The sequence below is a fragment of the Thunnus thynnus genome, chromosome 12, assembly GCF_963924715.1.
Source record: "Thunnus thynnus chromosome 12, fThuThy2.1, whole genome shotgun sequence".
Taxonomy (NCBI): Eukaryota; Metazoa; Chordata; class Actinopteri; order Scombriformes; family Scombridae; genus Thunnus; species Thunnus thynnus.
The window spans coordinates 13,154,152-13,173,128 of NC_089528.1; the positions used below are offsets into that span (position 1 = coordinate 13,154,152).

The 18,977-nt window shown below is 40.2% G+C and overlaps 2 protein-coding genes across 4 annotated transcripts; both read left to right on the forward strand.

Annotated features, from left to right (window-relative positions):
* Positions 1–309: 309 nt before the first annotated feature.
* On the forward strand, positions 310–10,974 carry LOC137194051 (endophilin-A2-like). Of its 3 annotated transcripts, none has more exons than XM_067605575.1 (9): positions 310–533; positions 3,887–3,955; positions 4,113–4,329; positions 5,031–5,164; positions 5,326–5,484; positions 6,444–6,547; positions 6,986–7,119; positions 7,276–7,332; positions 8,213–10,974. In XM_067605575.1, exons 1-9 carry the CDS (start codon positions 489–491, stop codon positions 8,398–8,400), a joined length of 1,107 nt encoding a protein of 368 aa, XP_067461676.1. In that variant the 5' UTR covers positions 310–488; the 3' UTR covers positions 8,401–10,974. The 3 variants fall into 3 exon arrangements, with proteins under 3 accessions (XP_067461676.1, XP_067461677.1, XP_067461678.1); XM_067605576.1 differs by having other exon boundaries at positions 311–533; positions 7,294–7,332; XM_067605577.1 differs by lacking the exon at positions 7,276–7,332 and having other exon boundaries at positions 313–533.
* Positions 10,975–11,059: 85 nt separating this feature from the next.
* Positions 11,060–16,479, forward strand: stap2a (signal transducing adaptor family member 2a). Its single transcript, XM_067605578.1, has 11 exons — positions 11,060–11,497; positions 12,349–12,420; positions 12,518–12,637; positions 12,720–12,776; positions 12,870–13,021; positions 13,118–13,249; positions 13,362–13,431; positions 14,543–14,645; positions 14,729–14,824; positions 14,906–15,034; positions 15,121–16,479. The coding sequence occupies exons 1-11, from the start codon at positions 11,390–11,392 to the stop codon at positions 15,174–15,176; spliced, it is 1,095 nt and encodes a 364-aa protein (XP_067461679.1). The 5' UTR covers positions 11,060–11,389; the 3' UTR covers positions 15,177–16,479.
* The last annotated feature ends 2,498 nt before the right edge of the window (positions 16,480–18,977 follow it).

Sequence of the window (18,977 nt, forward strand, 5' to 3'; positions counted from 1 at the left end):
CTATAAGTGTGTCCTTCATCTTTGATCGGATTAATTTAATATGTTTGGGCTTTGGACTGGTTTGGTCGAACAAAAAATAAGACATTTAAAGTTGAGCGAGAAAGTTTGTCTTTACCTCGGATAGTGTATAGTTTATATTGGCTACTGTTATGGGGTTAATGGATGTCTTTCTCTGCGTAAGTCAAAGTCAGCAATTTATTCATTGTGTCTGCAGAGAGAGTTTGCAGAGAAAGGATGTTTGGATGCATGATTTGTGTGTGTGTGCGTGTGTGTGTGTGCGCGCGCCTTGACCCACTTTATCCACCAGGATGGAGCCTCCCACATGAAACTGGTGCCAGGAAATTGTGGTTGCCTAGCAAGTTCCACATCCACGGTGCAAAGTTTGTAGACGTGTTGGTCGGCTGGTGTTTGTGCTAACCACAAACTCACAGCAACTAATTTTAAACACATATTTTTCGAGGTCCAGGTGGCAACAGAGACGGTGCAAGATGTCCGTCGCTGGATTTAAGAAGCAATTTTACAAAGCAAGTCAGGTAAACGCGCGACTTTTTTTAAAAAAAAAATACATTAGCCGATAGCTTGGCTAGCTAGCTAAAGTTAACACTATCGTTACGTGACGGATAACGACAAAACACATTTCCTGGATAAACACCGTATGAAACGCGTAAACTTGTTGAAAAGTACGACAAGTTGTTAAACTTTTGGTAACTGTCAATTGTGTTGTCGTTTACAGGTAACGTCGACGGTAACCCTTGACGTTAAATTAGCCTTTAACGCTAACGTTAATCCAGAGTTCACAAGCTGATAACGTTAAACATGGCTGTTTACCGTTTGCATCCACAATAGTTTTTTGCCCTCACGTTATTTATTTAAGCACTTGCATTACCTGAATTAAGTTAGCTTAGTCAGTAGGTTACATATCGTGAGTTTGCAGTGCAGTTTGCAAGTGTTTATCCAACTAGCCTCCGTAGCTTGTATTCCTGAATATTCAATACATTTCGGTGACGCTAAAGTACAATATTAACGCCAAACCTGCAGATATTTCTGTTGCTGCTGACTCACACAAGTCAAATATCTAAATGTTGAGTTTCTGGTTTGATTGAGTTGGTGTACAGTATGTGATGATCGGTGTTTGGTTTCGTTGTGTATTGTTTTCATATTAAACAGAGCAGCAGTTAATGGTAGTGGCCACCAGTGTGCTGACGTGAAGTGGGATATCGGTCATCTCTAGTGTGGTGGATTTCACAATGTTTTCAAAACACTTGTCACAAATTGGCTAATATGTTGTGGTGACACCACAGTTTCAATCAGACAACACATGTTTGGCAATTCAGACGAATGTCGCAATCTTATCAGCCATGATTCTCTATGATGTTTTGAACTGAGCTGACCTATGAGGATCTTAATTTAGCTAGATATATGACATATAGTTTGTCATTGTCTTGTGTACTTGCATACACAAAAAACAAAACAAAATGCTGTTCCTCCCAGCCCCCACAGCAGTGCAACAACAACAGAAAGGATAAAGAGATATATGTATATAAAAATCTCCTTTAAAAAATGGTAAAACATATAATCCCAAGAGAAAAAACCCAAAACAAATGAACAGTTAGCATTACAGTGCATTTAGAGAGAAAGTGCATATTTCAGTTCAATGTTGACAGCTGGTGCATGTCAACAAGTGACGGCACTGATGGGGGTGTTATATAATCAGCTCAAATATTTAAGTAAATGGAAATTACCTAATGCCATGTCAGTCAAATGTCTGACTGCCATGTTGTTCACAGACATTCGCAGTAATCGTAGTGCATTACCATCACAACTCTGCATTGGTTACTTTTGAAACTCTTGGATTTATTGAACCATGTCTTCCTTGTGCTTCCAAATTACTAGTAGCACATAGATTTAACTGTTGGCTCTTGAGGTCGTTAGAAGTTAAACCCGCCACCACAAACATGAAGCTCAAAAATGTGGCTTGCAAAACTGGTAGCCTATGTTTTGATGACACCTGCTTTGCAGCAGGTCTTTGCTTTGGCCCAACAACATGTAACATGGCAGTGACAGGTCCTAGCTCAGTGGGTGTGTACCGCATTGTGGGTAATGGAATCCTAGTTATGTGAATACTCTGCCCAAACCAGTTTCCAGTTCAGAAATCCAGTAAGAATAGATTTGACATTGTTTTATGTTCTATATAAACCTTTGCAAAACTTAAGCTGCGCTAAAACAACAGTGCAGTGGGTCTGACCATTTCCATCTTCAAAAGGCTTCAACAAGTGTTGCATCTTGGCATTCAAGTTGTGAAAAGAAAGACACCAGGGTTCAGGAGGATAATCTGTCATTTAATTAGTTGCTTAACAAGGTCCACGTCATACGCTATAAAAATACTTGTTACAATTAATGATTGAACAGAATAATTGAAGTCTGCCAAGTTGTTAATCACACTTTTATAGCTGACACTATGCATATTAGGTTTATCACTGTGCACCTGCTGTTTTGTTTTTGTCAAAACCATGTTGTATATCTAATTTTATTCAATGCTCAATAAAATTAAACCCAGATGTTCTTCTTCTGGTCTTCTACAAAGGTGAGACCCTAATCTCAACCATCACAACAACTTCTTACCAAATCTGAATCCCATACCAAATCTGTTTATTAATCTGTTTTTTAAACCAATTCTCTATTTTACTCATTTAGATTTAGCGTTCAACAATTTTAAGTAACAAAAGCTAAAAAATAACATACAGCTAAATGTTATATTACAACTAAAACTCAAGTTCTTCCAGATAGATTACAAGTCCTAGTCTGACAGTGATGGGCAGGTTAATTAGTCATGGTGGACAAAAACTTGTGCTAGCAATTATGAAACCAGATGGGGTGCTGAATGTGTGCCTGTGTGTGGATTTCACACATCTAGATGGCACAACTTCATATCTGGTTCCGAGAGATTCATTAATTGCAATTAAAATGCTGTACACTGACTTCATAATTAGGGAATGTGTGGAGCTGAATTATATCCCATGAACCAACAGTTGGCAGTCTGTCCTTATAACATTTTCAGAGCAACTGAGGGCTCCACACAGAAGAACTTTTCCAAGCCTGTGTATTATATAAACTAGAGAGATTGGTTGACCCATCTGGTCATAGAGTCTTATGTGCAGTGTGTGATGCTGACAGCTGCACCGAGTTTAAGCAAATGAGAGCGCGCACAATGAGTGTCTGTTCGGCCTGCCTGCCAACTGGACAGGATTTCAGCGCTTGTTGCTCTGGATGAGAAATGAAGAATGTATGGGCCATGTGTGAGTGAGTGAGAGCAAGATGAAGTTAGCATGTGTGTTTAGTAAAAGTATCCATGGATGTGGTTGTAGTTAAGAAAACTGTAATGTGTGTGCTGACCTGATGGAAACGGGGGAAAAAATTTGTATGGAACAAAGCCTCACAGTAGAAAGTAAAGTCCTGTTTGCAGCACTCATTCCCTCACACAGACTTGAGGAGGTTCTTCCACTGATGGAAAACATGGACATGTATTAGAATAATAGAACTGTGTTAGCCTGGCCTGCAAAAAATGGTGGAAGATGTTATATATCCAGTAAAGTTTGGAAACAGACAACATGGTGGTTTTGAAATTCTGCATCAAGCCCCTTTGACAAACAGGTTCCTGCCCTGCTGAGGTGTTTTTGAGCAGTCCTCTGATCCCAGCTCTAGCAGTTCTGTTCTTTTGTGCACCTCCCTCTTGAGGTGCATAACTGGAAAAGAGAAGAGGGTTAATAAAATATTCACAAATAATATCAATAAACATTTTCACAATATACAAAAAACTATAAGTCTTCCTTCATGAGTTACCTTTGAATATGCTGACTTCATTGCTCTGTTTGCTCTGTGTTCACAGCTGGTGAGTGAGAAGGTTGGAGGTGCTGAGGGAACCAAACTCGATGAAGACTTCAAGGACCTTGAGCGGGTACCTCACAAATTTTAAGATAATACCAATAGTTCATGTGTAGAGTAACGCTGTGTTCATATATTGTGCTGGGAAATTCTGTCCCCCAAGTTTTTTTCACTCACATGATCATTCTCAAAGGCATACAAGCTGTCTCTCTCTTAACTTGTGCCACCAGAGAGCAGATATCACCAGCAAAGCAGTGGTGGAAATCATCAACAAAACATCAGAGTACCTCCAGCCCAACCCAGCGACGAGAGCCAAGCTGACTATGCTCAACACGGTGTCCAAAATCCGTGGGCAGGTGAACAGTCCAGGCTACCCCCAGCCTGAGGGCCTCCTAGGGGAGTGCATGACTAAGTATGGACGGGACATGGGCGAGGACACTAACTTTGGTAAGAACAATGAATCTATGATTTTCTCAGACTGTGTACCCACTTGCATTTTTTTATTAAGCTGTTTTAAACAGAGATCCCACAATACTGCTTTAAAGTACACCCCTCATTATGCTCGCTCTGCTTTTTTACACTGAACCAAACAGAGCAGGCATAATGCTGCCCCAGTGTGTGATTTTTAGATAACTTGACATGTAACTTAACAGCGTCAGTGTGTAGTGTGACGTATAACATACCCGTCGGGCAGCAGCGTTGCTTTCTAAACAATAATGGTGGGTGAACTGAGTGTTGAGGTGCTTTTGCTAGCCGTGCACATTTATACCACTCTTCAAACGCAAGTAGCGTTGCTGTGGATGGTAAACAACATCGGGTCACACACATAACACATCATCAAAACGTTACACCCCTGTCCCACCATGCCAGCTCTCTCTTCTACACAGAGGTCGCCTTCCTGTCGACTCCGCTCTGTGACTACCTCTGCTGCCGGCTTAACGGCGGAACAACAATGCCCCCCCATTGCATGTTTGTATGTTTTATACAGAACGGCGTAGCAGAATAACAGCACAACATTCCCACTTCAAACAGGCTATATAAAAGGGGCTATAATTTCATCTTCATTATACAACGATTATGATTAAATGCTTTACTATGTCCAACACTCCCTAATGTTGTTATTTTGTGTTTGTGTCTGTGGACTGTAGGAGGGGCTCTAACAGACATAGGAGAGTCAATGAAGAGGATGGCCGAGGTCAAGGACTCTCTGGATATTGATGTGAAGCAGAACTTTATTGACCCACTGCAGGCAGTTGCTGACAAGGATATCAAAGACATTCAGGTAGGTCAGCTGCAATAGTATGATGAAAAAGTATTTGAAGTCTAGAGACAAAAAAATTGAATAAAATGCAAATGTCTGAATTAGACCAGCATCAAATGACTATAGATAAGTGAAAATACTTTGATTTTCATCTTTCTAATCTCAACACTTTCATACTTCAGCACCACCTGAAGAAGCTGGAGGGCCGCCGTCTGGACTACGATTATAAAAAGAAACGTCAGGGTAAAATCCAAGATGAAGAGATCCGACAGGCCCTGGAGAAGTTCCACGAGTCCAAAGAGCTGTCCGAGAGCTCCATGCACAACCTCCTGGAAACAGATGTGAGTATCCAGTAGACTAAACTTGATTCAGTTTGATTGAGGAACTTCTGCCAAAATTATGTAAACATAAAAGTTGCATCTACAGTAGTGCTAGTGAGGCTGTCCTTCACTACAAAGTGAAAAAAAAAAAACAGACGGCAGCATACATATTGAACAATATTTTCAAAGAGACAAACCATACTGTTATTTCAGATTATCTTTGATTTCTCAGAATCCATCATTTCTGACTTCACTGCAAGCGAACATATTCATGCAAATATCTTGGAGCAAACATTTGATGTTTTTTTTAGAGGTAATGTCACCATTTTCAAAGTGTCGAATTGGACTTAAAATGTGTTATGTCTGATAAAATCATCTAAAATTGGCACAGACCAACTATTTATCCATTGAATTAAAATGTGCTCTATTGGGATAGGTATCGTTATCGGAATATGAGATGACATACATCTGGATACGAGATTTTGGTCATATCACCCAGCCCTAGTTTAAATTGCAAAAAGCAAACTGAAGATAAAGGTAAAAACACTGACACTAGATAAACAACATCATAGCAGTATATGTATCTATAGTTTGGCTGGTATCTCTGACTACATGCTTTGCAAGTATATTCTGCTCTCAGCTTCTCAGCCAACAAGCCAAATGTCTGTGTCTTTAAGGACAGTATGTGACAGGTGATATGCTTTGTGTTTTTGTTTTCTTTTCCCACAGTGACTTGCTACATTATGAGCTTGTCAGACCTGTTTTGTTTAGTGTATACTGTTCTCATAGCTGTCATAATGAGGTGTTTCTGGGCTTTTTGAGTGAAGCTATTACAATGAACAATGGTGTCGTAATGTTGAACAAATGGGGAATGATGAGAGACAGCACCATTAAGGAATGCAAACAGTCTGCTTGTAAAACGGCCCAATGCTGTTTCTGTGTTTTGTCTCATTCTAAAATAATTTTTTTTGTGTGTGTAGGTGGAGCAGGTGAGTCAGTTGTCTTCTTTTGTGGAGTCTCTGCTGCAGTACCACAGACAGGCCTCGCAGATCCTGGAGGAGCTTTCTGACAAACTGAGAGAAAGGTCAGCAACGTGACTATTTGTGGAGCTTGGCATGCCTTTTGTATGTTGAGGCTGTGTCCTCTGGCTCATGACACAGGATGATTCAGCAGTACCATCTTTTACCCAGCTATTTATAAATAGTGAATGTAAAGTATCAGCTGATTCTGAGAATATATCACTTATTTTTAGTGAATACATATTAAGATCATTACCTGTAGTTTAGTAAATAGATCATTTTGATATAATTTGTTTTTCCTACATTAGAGAGATAAAATGTCAGTTTTATTTCAGAATATCATAACATAGATTTTCCTTGTGTTATGACAATTAGTTGTAGTAATCGTATGAAAGCCCACAAGAAATTGATGTAATGTTTCTTTAACCTGCCCATATCTATATTGGTGCCTCCCTTACTTGTGAGTGCAGACAGGTGATGTTTTTTGTTCTGATTTCATGCAGGGTGAATGACGCTCAGTCCCAACCAAAGCGAGAATACACACCCAAACCCAGACCATCCTTTGACTTTGGAGACACACAGCACTCCAACGGGGCATACTCACCAGCTGCTTCAAGCCCTCCAGCTTACTCTGCTGGTAAACTTACTTTGTAAATTCTGTGATACTTGTGTGAATGAGCTTGAACGTCTGTGTGCGTGTTTACATGTGAAAGACCTACTCCAAAGAAGGCATGTGTACAAGTGAATCTCATTCTTACGACTGATGTGTCTTTCCTTCTGCGACATTAACCAGCCCCACCACATTATCCAGGTCCATCCTTCCAAAGAACCTCGATCAGGAGCAGATCGCGTGAGTGAGACAGATGAAGACGTGTCACTTACACAGAACTAGACCAACTCACTGATTGCCCCCTCTCTCGATTTGTTGTACATTTGTGAGGCAGAGAGGTGTCTGCATGTATTGCAAGTATTTCACTAACATTGTTGGATGGTGTCGTTGGGTCCACTGTGTCCAGTCTGTCAGGCTCCCAGAACAAGACGGGGCTTGTCAGAGTGTGAATATTACTCTGTCTGACCAAGGCTGCAGAGACATAGAATCATCAGCAAACCACGCTCTATATTTGTTTTGACTGACTGTGTTATTTTAATCAAGTCTTGCTAGCAAAATGTTTTGCTGTCACAGTCAGAGAGAAGTCAATGTTTTGCTGAATCGTATGCATCTACAGCCTTTTTACTGACTGACTGAAACTTCTGAACCTCAAGAAAAATAACTACATCACACATGGTTTATTTCACAGATTTAGTCAGGGGTTGAATTGAAATTCTTAACCATCCCCTAGAGTCCTACCTTTTCCTAATCTCACTCCCTCTTCAATCAAACACAAGAGAAGGTAAATGAGAAAAGTCTTGGGTTTAAACACATGGTTATTATGGAAGGAATAAAATATGTATGCTATGTAACATGGCGGTACATTGATCTTGAGCTTCAGAAGGATTCTCTCTCACCACACTGTTGACTAAACCTTTCTTGTTTTAATAACTTTTATGGCCTTTTCCAGAGTGCTGTAGTCCTACTGGAAAACATACTGGTGACAAACTGCCTTTAATAACCATTTTAAAGGAGAATGTACTAATCTTGTTAAAGGGAAATTGCAAATATTATTTTCACAAAATGACTATTTGTTCTTTCTCCCTCCTTGCATCTCTCTACTGTGTCTTTTTTTCTGCAGGTGAGCCATGCTGTAAAGCCCTGTATGACTTTGAGCCAGAGAATGATGGTGAGCTGGGCTTCCACGAGGGTGACATCATCACCTTGGTCAATCGAATCGATGAGAACTGGTTTGAGGGATCACTTCATGGCAAGTCGGGATACTTCCCCAACAACTACGTTGAAGTGGTTGTGCCACTGTCACACTGAAAACAACAAGAGGCAAAGAGGGGATCAGCAGGATGGAGAGGATGAAAAGGGGGAGGACAGAGGATTATCAGCCCTCAATAATCAAAATATATCTCTTCTTTATTGTAATTAAAAGGTTAACATCTCAAGACAGGGACATAATTTTTTGTATCACAGAGCTATTTGAGTAAAGAGGACAAGGTTGTTTTTTTAAAATTCTGTCAAGATTTAATGGATTTTAAAGAGAAAGGACAAAGAGATGTTTAGTCAGAAAAATCATGGCGTAATATTTGGGTGCATTTACCATAGTCTGGGTCTTTATATCATTCTCTATGCACCTGTGCACTTTGTACACTACACCTCCATTACCAGGACTGATGTAGAAAGAATGACATGTGTAATGACATCCAATCTGATCCACAAACACTAAGAAGTGCACTACTTTCTTATATTCATAACCTTTTTTTATATTCACAATATATTAACACATGATAACACATCCTTTCTATGTATTGTTCATATTGGTACTACAAACATGCATGCATACACATGCATTCTTCTAAGCACTGTGTTTCTACACTCCCAGTTGTCACCCAGTTGCCTTCAGGCTCTAGTACTGTTGTAATCATGGACTCGTTGGAGTCAACATGGAGGAGTGGCTGCTATTTGTTGCTGCTCGAGACTATCCTCCACTGCCATCTGGTGGTACTGGAGATCATCCGTAGTTGTTGGTTTAAATGACACTGTCGTGTACATTCTGTTATCGCTTACCAAATCTATGTTGAGTGGCTTGTCTTAAGTTATAGTTTCAATTTTTTTCAATTACATACATATATATACAGTACCAGACAAAAGTTTGGACACACTCTCTCATTCAAGGGATTGGGAAGGTGTGTCCAAACTTTTGATTGGTGCTGTATATATAAGCTGCAAAACTAACTGGAGCCAGTCAGCAGGTTACATTGAGTGACAGCTGCATTTAACTGTTCTTTCATTCACACATCAGTGTTGTTAAGTTGTCAATTATTTAATTTGCCTACAGCTTTTACAGTGTTTATTACTGCACTCCAGACTCTTGTCTCCATATAGCTGATGCCAAAGAAAGGTTTGATAAATTCCTACATTGCACGAGGCTGCAGTTTGTCATTAAATGGCAACAATTCATGCAGCTTCCTACTCACAACCATGTAACATGATCTACCCCCACCACAAATATTTTACAGCATAACACCAAAGCCATAAGCACACATGCTTCAGCTCCTCTATTTTCTCAGGCTCTATTGATACTGCTGGCAGTGTCACAATGTTTTGTGGGCTTTTACCCAACTGTTTTTCAGTGAATTTTCAGTCTGTGATTTGTTTTCCTCCATAGTGCCGGGTAAGCTTGGCTTTAGTATTTTAACCTGTAATTAGGAGCATGGAAATTAATCTGATGTGTATTGGGTGTTTTTGTACCTGCCTCGGTTTTCAGGCTGAAACTGTGCACCAGACCTGACAGAAAACGCTATCCCACAACTATTGTGTACAGAATTTACTAATAATGAGGAAGGTCTGTACACAATGGCTGGTTTCAGTTTCAATTAAGCCTATTACAAGCAGACTATGAACTGTGAGGGTTTGCGCTGTTCACTTAAAATGCCAACTTTCTCCTCTTGTCATGATCCCCTTGTTAGACCGCCTCCCCGCCCCACTCAACTCTCCCATCTCTATTTAAACTGGGAGCGGAACAGACAGGTCTTTTCAGCAAGGAAGGGCGCACAGCAGTGGATTATGCCCTCCCCCACTAGTCTTTATTCACCACCTGCCCCAGTACCCCTACCCCCTTTCCCATTATCTGCCCCATCCCAATCCCATGATGCCTCTGGAGCTCAGTCTCCTGCGCCATCCCTTGAATAATCTCCTCATTGTTATCATAGTATGTGCCTTTTTAATGTTATGTTTGCATGTCTCCTATGCTATTCATTTTATGTATAGGGCCAGGGGGTTCGGCTGTGTGGAGTAATAACTGCGTGGTTCAGGTGTGGGTTTACATGCCTCATTACACTAAATCAAAAGCCCAGAGTTAGAGAGGGGGGAGGAAGGTCGGGGGCTCAGGTTGAGCTATTATACAGCTTGTATAATATTGATGATGAATAATGTCGTGGAAAAAAGGGCAAAGATCAATTTTTGTGTGCTGCTAGTGTCACAGCTGAAATAGTTGTCTGAATTCTGCAGTTGACATTTATAGCAACACTAAATTCTGTGATGGCTGGTATTGCATAGATACCCTTAAGAGTGGCAACTTTGCAATATTGATGAAGTATTATCGGACCATAAAGCTTTATTTTATTATGTATACTCAATGTAATTTTCTGTGTTTAAAATGTAACTTCTTTGCATGTATCTTTATTGTAGCCTCTGTCTTATGCAATGCCTCATTTTTGTAACTGTGACTGTGGGGAGACTAAAAGTGGGATTATCCTGGATTATCTTTAGGATATATGGATTACCTCTTTACTAAGTGTAATCTTCTGTGTATTGTATATTTTTGTTACTGTAGGGGGAATGGATGCTCATTGTTCATTCGCTTCTTCAAATAAATATTAAATAATTTGACTCACAGTGTGTCTCTCATGGGGAATGACTTCTCAGCCTCTAGTGGTTTTAAATTGAAACAATTTAGTGGTAAAGTGTGTACAGAGGTGCAGAAGATATAATAGAGCCATAGGATTCTCTCTTTTTCCATCAGACTTACTGTAGCCTTCCTGAATCTTACTTAATTTCGTCTCTTGACATTTGCACAATTGCTCATTTTGCTCAATAAACATCTATATACCTTGGACATTTATCCCCCAACCCTCCGATTTTTAATCTGCCCAACCACCCATCTGCATGACCCCCCAGACACAGCAGGATACACCAGCCAGCTGTTGGATTATTGCCACAGCACTATCTCATAGGGGAAGGCGTGTCACTCCCCGAATTACTAGGCGCCCCTTTGTCCTCGGTCGATGCCCAGCCAGCGACACTCATGGCTGCTGCACCCGTCAGGCAGCGCTCTGGGCCGGGGGGACCCCGAGCGCAGCTCCCGCCCTGCTATTACGAAGGCTACCTAGAGACGCGAGGACCGAAAGAAAAGGTAGGCTCGCCAGGTGCAGATGAAGTGCCATGTTGTTAGAATGAATGCTGTGGATAGTGTTGGGTCAGTATGCCGGCTGATCTCCCATTCCCAGAGAGCTGTCAACTTCCTCATTGTGTTAGAATGGGCGAGGCGAGACTGTACGCTGCTGAGGGATTTTTCACATGGTGGATCTCAGATTTGTTATGCCCCTCAGTCTGGTTTTGCAAGAATATGACAGGAAAAGCATGCAACAATTTATGAACGAGTCGCGACGTATGAATGGTGGAGACCCTGCTGTCCTAACGTTACATGTCATTTAAATCGCATGAACGATTTGTAGCTGTGTCCCTTATCTTAATAACTAGACATTTATGCCACATACAATATGTTTGCCAAACATTTTCACCACCCATCTTTTATATTTCAGAGAAATACTGATCGCTGACTTAGACATATCGACATATTTGATAGCCTGATCCTTGAAGTGCATTTTCCATATCTCAAATACAAAGTTAAACAAACTGAAATTGACAATATTGCCAAAGCATCCTTTTGCATGTTTTTACTTATATGTAACCTGATCAGAAAGGAGGGGAATCCCCTCCCCCAGGGCACCCTCTCCCATTAGGCTTATTTTATTGAAGTACAGACATGTAATCTGAGCCTGGCTCAGGTGCAGGGTATTGCAGTGATCCATGGTCACAGATTGACAGCATCTGCGGCTCACCCACTATCCATCTCTTGGGACAGGAAATGAGATAAAAAGGGAAAATATCCATTACACAGATGTGGAAAAGCAACACCGCTGTTGTCACAGCAGTGTATCTATTTTCTCATATGTATAGTTTTTTTGTTTCTGTGTGTGACAGGCATCCAAGCGTCTATGGACCTGTCTGTGTGGGAATGCTTTGTATTTTTTCAATAATGCCAAGGACACTCATGTAAGTTTCAGATCGTTTACGTCCTATTTTAGATGCATTGTTCTGTGTTGACACAGAAACAGGAGAATTTGTGTGTGTGTGTCTGTGTGTGTTCCAGTATGTGGAAAAGTTGGACCTCAGTGGGTTTGTGTCCCTGAAGGATGACTGTAGCCGGGACAGGAACCTGGAGGCAGCCAGACTCATTCTGCGCATGAAGGATGGAGAGACCAAACTAACAGTAACGCCACTCAAAATGCACACATATACATTAAATTTAACACTCTTTTTGCAAGGAGTTCAAGTGTGATCTTTTTTTCCAGGCACCCAACTTGGAATCAAGGGAGCTGTGGAAGGGTTTCCTCTACTCTGTCATAGATGTAAACATCCATCTTTTACACACCTACTATATTCCTGTACCAGTCTGTCTGTAATATGTTGTCTCATAACAAATTCTCTCTGTCCAATCATAGCTGAATGTACCATCTTGTCTCACGTTGCTGCCGGGTCAGCTACAGATGCTGAAAGAGGTGGTGGACAAAGAAAGGTCCAGGCGGAGAACTCGCACTCCCACACGAGCTCCTCCTTCACCTCTTTCCGTTCCTTTAGTTGGAGAAATCCCACCGTGAGTTCTCTGTGTTGAGAAGATGTGCCATAACTATACCATTTGGCATTTGACATTAATAATATCTGTGTGTCTGTGTGTGTGTGTGGCATGCAGGTGTTTTCGACCGGTGTCCCGAACAGAGGCTGAAGTCCTTTTAGAGAGACACCCAGACTGTGGCAACATGCTGCTCCGTCCAGGCAGAGATGGATGTTCACTGGCTGTCACCACCCGACAGGACCTCAACGGGTAAACACCTGCTGAACATCAGGACACCACAGCTGCAAAATATCACAGATAGACACCACAGTTAATGCAAACATCACATGCTTCCTGTTTATATCTTTTTTTTTTGCTCCAGATCAGTTTTCAGACATTACCGTGTGACTCAGAGGGACCAAGGTGGTTATGTCATTGATGTAGAAAATCCAGTAAGTGCGTAATATACTTCCAGATAAACTTTTCATGTTTAACATTTCATAAGATGGAATCATTAAGTTCTGTCTAAATTATTTATACACAGCAACTGACTAATTCATGCAGTAGATTCACAGATCGTAATGCTATTTCATGATTGTGTTTTTTATGGGGGAAAAAGCATTAAATATTAGAAAAAAGATAGAATAATATATAATAACAGATTTGTTAAATGGGAAGTCAAATATTTGATGCCGCAAATCTCACAACAGCTCTCTGTCTTGTCTGTTGTCAGATAACGCCATTTCTCAAGTGTCACCTTGTCAGAAACAAATATAGCTGTCTTCGTACACTGATGTATTTTTTGAAGAGTTTTAGAGACAACATTAACTGAAAAAGAAATGCAGAACATTAAAATTACATGTGAGTAATGCTTTGCAATGAGACCAATCATCAGTGTCTCTGGCTATGTATAAACACCATTAAAGGATAAGGCTAGTAATTGTCTATATTTTTTTTATTGACAACAAATCTCATGTGCAGAGCCAAACCAACAATGAATTGATCCTATTTACTAGTATTGTGTGTGTATCCAAAGCCACACTGCACTAAAGAATGAGCCACACTGCTGCATTGCTTAAATGTTCCTTTACCTAAAACAGTTTGGGCACGGTAGTTTTTTCTGGAAATGGCTCCAAAGACTATTAACAGTGACAATATTATCAGTCTCCGGAGAGTAGTTCTGTGTACCTAACCATCTGGCGCCTCAGGTTATAAAACTCCTCCTTTTATCTTATGAATGTCTAAGGACTGAAATGTTGTATCTCCAATAAAGTTTATTGCAAATAACAGGACAATGTGCAGGAATTCTCTCTTCTAGCACGTGGCACTACATATCATAATCTCTTGACTTTTTACTACATAGTAAATAACTTAAGTACAAAGTCAAGAGGTTATGATATGTAGGACCACAAGCTAGCAAAGGATCAATTCTAGGATCAGTTCATTGTTGGCTTGGCTCTTCTGTTGACAATAAGAAAAATATAGAAAATCACCAGCCTTATCCATTAACAAACCAACAACTTTGAGGCATTTAATACAATAGGTTTCTGTTTGCCACTACAGATTCCCTGTGCTACACTTCATGAGGTCATCGATGCCCTGGTTGAGAAGACAGCAGGAACTCTGCAACCTTTCCTACTGGAGGAGCCTTATGAAGAGAATATCAGTGCGGCACTTTTGCAGCTCAAAAAATTCCTTCTCGAGTCTTAAGAGTAATTTAATTTAATTTTTGTAATTTTGTGTCATCAGCATATGTTTCTGCCAATGATGAAAATGGAGAGAGGATCCTCCACACTGCCCCTTCCAGCCCCCTGCCAAAGGCTCCTGCACTGCCCCCAAAACAAGGTTAGCCTCTTTCACGTAAAAGCAACTGTGGACAGACACAGACAGGCAGCAACAATGATCACTGCTTTTATTCTGGTGCAGATCGTTGGTGCAGTAGCCCCCTGTCCAGATCCCCCGCCCCAGACCGCCGTATCCTGACCTCACCAGTGCCGGCCTCGCCCACCAACCCAATGAGACGTCTCATTCTCTCCCCATCGCCTCTTGCACAGAGTGAGTGTCAACTTCCCCTGCCGTAGTCATAGCTGATTTATTCACAGTTCTGTTTCAACCCTCAGTTTTCTTCTGTCCTTCCACAGCACTCAATGAGGAACTCAAAATGAAGCTGGAGAAGAGACGAGCCAGTCAGGAGTGAAGGATCAACCTCCTGTTGCAGCTCAGCCAATCTTCAGTGCCAAACCCCTTCTCACCGCAGCTATGTATTCATCCTGTGCCTTCTAGGTGGAACACAAGGGACTACAAATTACCGCCACCTTCTCATAGGGAGCTTCAGGATGTTCCGACTTTCATTAGTTTTGGTCTTGATGTGTATGTCCTTAAGAGCAAGACTGGTTGGTAAACACTGGATTAGATTCATATAACCTCACATGCTGCCTGCCTGCCTTGGTTGGGTAACAATCCACTAGTGCTTTGCAATATGACTGGCAGCTGAAAACCTGTCGTAGAAGCACCGACACATACCAGACCACCTACTGAGCCTGATGTTTTCCTTTCTGAGCCCGTGTCTGTGTGCCGCTGGTGTTACTACTGCAACACCAGAGACCGAGAGCAAACAAACCACTGATTGCCAAGATCAACACCAGAGCGTCAAACTGTGACCTGACACCTGAACTGAAACTTGATCTACTCCAAAAGTAAATTAAGCCAAGCACAGTCAGGATTCAGCTCAGACAATATCCTCATTCACCTCATTTCACGTGTGACATGACGGAAAAATCATCTGAATACAGACCACAAACTGAAAATTGCACAATCTCCACCTGCTGCTCTGAGTGCTATTAGTGATTGATAAGCAACCATTAATGTAAAGTTGATTTAATGACACTGCTGTGACTCAGTTTAAATCATTACTGTGCTGTCAGTGCTTATTTTCAAGTGTTTCCTTATTCTCTGCTACTGTGTATGTGCTACTGTATGGTGCTATGGCTCACCAGTGCTCAGACCTGCCTAAAAACCCCAGGTGATGTCTGTTCCTCTTCAAGAAAATCAATCTACTGTATTTATATGCAAGGGTGCCCTCTAGTGGAATGGATGTCAACTAAATGGGATTGAGCATATTTGATGTGAAACTTTATCAGCACAGTCTGAGTATTAACACGCGAACAAAACACTTGAGATAAACCAAACCTTTACTGCTGCAGACTGAACCTGGCCTTGACTTTTGGCTGTATCACACCCTCTGCCCTACCTCTTCCTTTGATGACAAAAGTATTACAGATCTGACAGTGATTAAACAATGATAAGTATTTATTCTCATGGGCAACTAATTTATTTGAAGTGTCTGAGTACTAGTGGCAAGCTGTGATCAACTGACTTAAAGTGTCTTCTTACAATGAACGGTTCTTTGTATGTTTGTACAATAAGTGTTGTGACTACTTGATCACTATCAAAGAATAGTGTTTGTTAGATATTGAGGGCATTAAATTGTTTTGCATGGATGTCATTTGTCCTTGTGGTGAACTGATTGCCCATGCTTTCTCAAACGTCCTTCCCCATCCCCGAGTGGCAGTCTCTTAGGTGCAAGTCATTGATTGAAACCTTGATTTCCTGTAACAGGAGAATGAGGAAATTAGATAATGTTGGAATAAATCAATATTATGAGTAGAATAAAAGAAGTGTGCAAAAGTTTACAAAAGTCCAAGCTATTCTTTTACAACTCAGCATAGAAGGAGCGCTTTTTTTTAGTTTTTGAATTCACTTTAGGGCATCTTCTATGATCTTACAGGATGAAGGAAATATTTACATTGGAAATCATCAGATTTACTCTCCTTTAATGAGGTGATTTTTAAAAAAAATAATTTAAATAGAATAGTTATGCTCATTTAGTGATGAAACAGATTTTTAGGGGGCTTTCCTCAACAACTTTGTGGTTGATTTCAGCAGCAACAATTAGTTGACTAGTTTGTTGACAGAAATTAATCTCCAAATGATCAATTAATCATTTTGAGTCATTTTTTTAAGAAAAAAACAAAACAAAAATTATCCTGTTCAAACTTCTTAAATGTGACTATTGTATGGTTTCTTTAGTCTTCTATGAACATAAAGTGAATATCTTTGGGTTGTGGGCTGTTGCTCAGGACAAAACCAGACATTTATGGTTGCACCTTGGCCTTTGGGAAACAGCGATTGACATTTTTCACCATTTAATGACATTTTATAGACCAAACAACTAATCGATTAATTGAGAAAATAATCGATAGATTAATGAATAATGAAAATAATAGTTAGTTGCAGCCCATGTTGATTTAATTTTATGTTAAAAGTGTATGAGGTAATTTCTGTTGTATTTGATAAGATGTTTCACATATTTGTATGTATACATGTATGCTCTGTGCAGCTTGAGACGGCTTGTTGCAAATATACACTAGGTGAGTATTTTCAGTGGAGCGGATGGTGAGCCGCTTCTGGGACACTTCTGAAGCGCACTGCTGGGAGTCTGGTGGGATCATGAGCATTGACTAGTCCTTAAAAAAACTGCTTTTGTGGACAAAAAAACTGCTTTTGTGGACAAAATAATAGAAACACTCTTGGATTGCACATGTTGCAGCAGGTGGTTATATTGTAGGCTATCCACCACATATAACTGCTTTTTTGAGTTTAAAATATAATTTTTAAATATACCTCTGGTTATTACAACAGATTAAAAAATTCAAACGTCTATTCCAGTCATAAGACCTCATGCAGGACAGAAAACACCCACTATACACCATTAGGTAACTTAAGCCCATCAGTGTCTCACTGCTGTGCAAAAAAAACCTTATTTTTGGCATTCGAAAAATGGCCCAGTTTCCATTAAATAAGTAAATAAATAAATTTAATTTTTACTGCACCTTTCATTTGCAGATTCCATATTTTTCCCAAAATTTTTGATGACAGATTTGTAAAATATGATGCCCTCAAACATACAAACATAATAGCAAACTAAAATAAGATTGTAAGTGTTTAAATGCCCATGTTTTATTTTTCAGTGGAACTTTTTTCAGTGCTTATACTTGTTTCATTGCCAATACAACTTTTACCAATACAAGTGTTTCAATGTCAATGTTTCCTTTTTCAGTTCAGTTTTTTTTCAATGCCAAAATTTATTTTCAATGCCAAATTTTTCACATTTTTGTTTACTTATTTATTCTTTTATTTATTCCTCTTCATATTTCCACATTTATTTTCTTATTCTTTTACAGATTTATTCTTTTTTACTGCATTCTCAAATGAAGAGACGGAGCTCAAAAAAACAAATGTGACCAATCTGTTCTGTTGGTCTTGTACGTGTGCACTGGGCAAAGGCTTCTCTTTGCCACCTGCACATTTTAAGGACTAGTCAATGCTTATGATCCCAGCAGACTCCCAGCAGTGTCCCAGAACGGCTCACCATCCGTTCCACTGAAAATACTCACCTAGTGTATATTTGCAACAAGCCGTGTCAAGCTGCACAGAGCATACATGGATGTATAATAACTATGTGAAACATCTTATCAGAGCTGCATTCTCTGACATGCTACAGCTCATCAGTAAAACAAAGCACAGGTCTCTTGTGAAGAAGCAAGCACACACCCAATCAGCCGGTTGTGGTAATACTTGTGGATAAAAACACAAGAAACAGCAGATACTAGCAGATACAGTAACTGTTACAACAGTTGGCAATTGGCAATTAAAAGAGAAACAAGTTCAGCTATGTGCTACTCTGTGAGGGGAAATAGTCACACTTAGCTTAGTTTGTGGTTAGGATGAGACAAATCGACATGTTTCCTGTCACTAGTCAAACTGCTTATGCAACAGAATAGGTCAGAGGGCTCCTCTCTCATCTCCACGAGGCACTCTGTAGGGGAGACCAGGCAGAGTTGTAAGACTTTTTGCGATTTTCCCAATAAATCAAAAACCATTGGAACTGGAACAGTCCATTTGTTATATTATAAACTGCAATGTGTCAACTACTGAA

Excerpts from the sequence above, each read along its gene's own strand:
- LOC137194051 (XM_067605575.1), top strand. The coding sequence starts at position 489 with ATGTCCGTCGCTGGATTTAAGAAGCAATTTTACAAAGCAAGTCAG. Across the intron at positions 534-3,886 it reads AATTTTACAAAGCAAGTCAG|CTGGTGAGTGAGAAGGTTGG; the intron begins GTAAACGCGCGA and ends CTGTGTTCACAG. Across the intron at positions 4,330-5,030 it reads GGGCGAGGACACTAACTTTG|GAGGGGCTCTAACAGACATA; the intron begins GTAAGAACAATG and ends TGTGGACTGTAG.
- stap2a (XM_067605578.1), top strand. The coding sequence starts at position 11,390 with ATGGCTGCTGCACCCGTCAGGCAGCGCTCTGGGCCGGGGGGACCCCGA. Across the intron at positions 13,022-13,117 it reads TTAGTTGGAGAAATCCCACC|GTGTTTTCGACCGGTGTCCC; the intron begins GTGAGTTCTCTG and ends TGTGGCATGCAG. Across the intron at positions 14,825-14,905 it reads TGCACTGCCCCCAAAACAAG|ATCGTTGGTGCAGTAGCCCC; the intron begins GTTAGCCTCTTT and ends ATTCTGGTGCAG.